The sequence below is a fragment of the Clupea harengus genome, chromosome 15 (genome assembly GCF_900700415.2).
Source record: "Clupea harengus chromosome 15, Ch_v2.0.2, whole genome shotgun sequence".
Classification (NCBI taxonomy): domain Eukaryota; kingdom Metazoa; phylum Chordata; class Actinopteri; order Clupeiformes; family Clupeidae; genus Clupea; species Clupea harengus.
Genome location: NC_045166.1, coordinates 21,009,727 through 21,012,644, shown reverse-complemented (window position 1 = coordinate 21,012,644; position 2,918 = coordinate 21,009,727). Strand labels below are relative to the sequence as shown.

Below are 2,918 nucleotides of genomic sequence, written 5' to 3'. Positions count from 1 at the left end.
GTTAGAAATCCAGAGTAAGGTAATCTGTGAGCTCTCTCTTGATCCAACCATCATTTAAAAACATTCATTTCTTTGCTGTGTTGAAAACACCTCTGAATCGGCCTCACCGGATGACTAGATATACAGATCAGAACAATCTGGATCAGAGACTCAAAGACTTCGACTTACAGGAAGAGATGCTCCTGGAAACACTAAATTCCATCTCCCCACTCCCCAAACTCTGGCCACCCTCTCCCCCACCCTGTCCCAGTCCCCAAAGCTAGCACCTTTCCAGCAGGGTGCGTCCCCAGTGCCCTACTTCAGCACCCTTTTTGGGGCTCGTCCCAATCCCATCAACATAGCACCCTTCCTCCAGGGACCTGTCCCACTCCACGGACTATGTACACTTTATCTCAGGACCCTGAGGGAGGATGCTGGGTGAAGTTGGGATCAGGAAGCAGATGAGGCTTGTGTGTGTTAGCCCTACTACGTTTTTTTTTGTGAGTAGCTTTAATAAAATATACAACTTTACATATCTGTACTTAGAAGTATTTTATAATGTCTTATTTAAATTTACAACCTGTCCTGTCATGCTTGGCTTAACTGTCATTTTATTTGACAAGATATGCATAGTAAAGCCCTGCGTTGAGTTTAGAGTTTCATCTGGGTGCCAAAGTATTGGCAACAGCCCCTTTTCCACTGAGTTCCAGAGAACTAAAGAGTTCTCGAACAATTCAGAGTGGGAACCAATACTTGGGTGGAAATGAGGCTAAAGTTTTTTTGAGATCCTAAATAGGTTCTAAAAAATGTCCAGGCTGATTTTTAATAAGTAATGTGGAGATATGATTTCCTTAGAGAAATGAGAAAAGTACTCATCTTCATGAGTTGAAATGCTTTAAGAATGAGTGTGTGTGTGTGTGTGTGCGCATCTTTAGAAAAAGCTTGTTGAATGTGTGTAAAACAGAGAAGACTCCATTTGAGTGTATGTCAATGTGTGAATGTGTCTGCTGATGATTTTACAGGTGTCTGTGTTCACATGTTTAATGGATACTGGAATGGGCGTTTGAAGTGTGTGTCGATTTTCAGTTCGCCTCAAAGCATGACGGGACCTCTAATCATTTAAAAAGATTTAAACGCCTCCTGGCAACTTATCCTGATCCAAATAAGGCAAAAGAAAAAACTAAAATCAAGTCGTAAGTATAGCAGCATTTATATTACCTCATAGTACTGTCATAATTATTCCGTTTTCAGTTTGAAAATCTTTGATCCCGAGGAATCTAGTTTAGATTGAGGGAAGCTCTTCACATTTTTGTGATTTTGAAATGTTATCAAACAGAGAGGTAACCCTGACAACCATCCTGTTGATATGGAACACACAGGAAGTGATGTCACAGGAGATGGATGGAACGCTCATCTCTGTTCCAATTCTACTGCATTTGTTCTGTGGTTCCACGTGGACCCACTTGTGAAGAATCACAAAGTTCTGAAACTTGCAGCTACATGCTTCTTGGATATCGCACTGATCTGCACACACACACACACACACACACACACACACACACACACACACACACACACACACACACACACACACACACACACACACACACACACACACACACACACACACACACACACACACACACACACACACACACACACACACACACACACACACACACAAACTAGAGGCTGAAAGACATAACTGATCATGAAATGAGGGTGGGATCTTTGGATTTGGTACCATTCAGTCAGACCAATGGGGAGCATGCTAGCTCCATCGCCATCGGTAACATCAGCAAACAAACAAACAAAAGCACAGATCTAGTTAAGCTGAGCTACAGAGAAAAGGGAAACTTTGCAGTTATTGCATAACTAATGGCGATCAGTAGTGCATTAGATTATACCTGCTTTTACTAAGAGAGAAATCAGATTATTTTTCATTTATTTTTTATTTCACCCCCTTCCCCCCACCAACAGCGCAAACACCTGTTTACCTGCCTGCTGACAGAACTACAGTACGAGGAAGTCTTCAAGTAATACATCAGCGATCAGCCTGCCGAATCAAAACACAGAAAATTGATTCATACCCAGAGAGAGGCCGCTCACCCCCCATTTCAATCTCAGAGTGGTTTGGACCTCATTGCTCTCTAGTCTGAGACTGTACTAAGTGGCATGGGGGGCGGTCGTTGTTATAAGTTGATGTTTTGGTCAGCAGGAATGGGGAGGAAGAAACAGAGTTTCCTTTCCAGGCCACGCCCACAGGAAGCCAGCCGGGAGACCTTCGGGTGAGATGCTATCCGTCCGAACCTCCTCTTTCTCGCTCAGTCTCCTTCTCCTTCCCCCATGCTGTCTTGATTGCTCACACCACATCTTTACAGAAGACAGGACACATTTAGACCATACAAAGGAAGGCTGTGGTGACACTTTGTATAAACACACATATACATATACATATACATATACACACACACACACACACACACACACACACACACACACACACCACACACACACACACACACACACATTCAGATTCATATGAACGTATTTGCATGTGAATGTACTTGTACTTGTGTGTGAATATGTTTGTTTGGGTGAGTGTGTATGTGTGTGTTGTACGTAGAGAGTCTGTGTGGTGTGTGTGCATGTGTGCGTGTGTGAAAAAGCAATTAAGCTTTAGATAGATGTAAATGATAGGCCTCCATGGTGCGCCTCTTGAATGTGACGCCTAAGTGATGACAGGAAGCGAGGCGGAGAAGAGGTGGGGAGAGGCCCGGGAAACGACATCAGGCCAGACATGAACCTGTGTCCCCGCGGGCAATGAAGCCCGTAAATGGGGGGCTTATCGGCTTGCGCCACAGTGCCCCCCCCCCCCCCCCCCTGTGACGCCTAATTATAGACGGAAATGCTACAATAACAAAGACTACAGCATTAGG

General features: G+C 44.1%; 1 protein-coding gene across 1 annotated transcript in view; it reads right to left on the bottom strand.

Moving 5' to 3' along the window:
* Nucleotides 1-1,912: 1,912 nt before the first annotated feature.
* The window catches only part of map7b (microtubule-associated protein 7b), an 11,059-nt gene continuing 10,053 nt past the window's right edge, over nt 1,913-2,918 (bottom strand). The window contains exon 14 of the mRNA XM_031581805.2: nt 1,913-2,352. Within this exon, the coding sequence (XP_031437665.1) occupies nt 2,342-2,352 (11 nt within the window). The 3' untranslated portion in view covers nt 1,913-2,341. The remainder of the gene's footprint in view (nt 2,353-2,918) is intronic.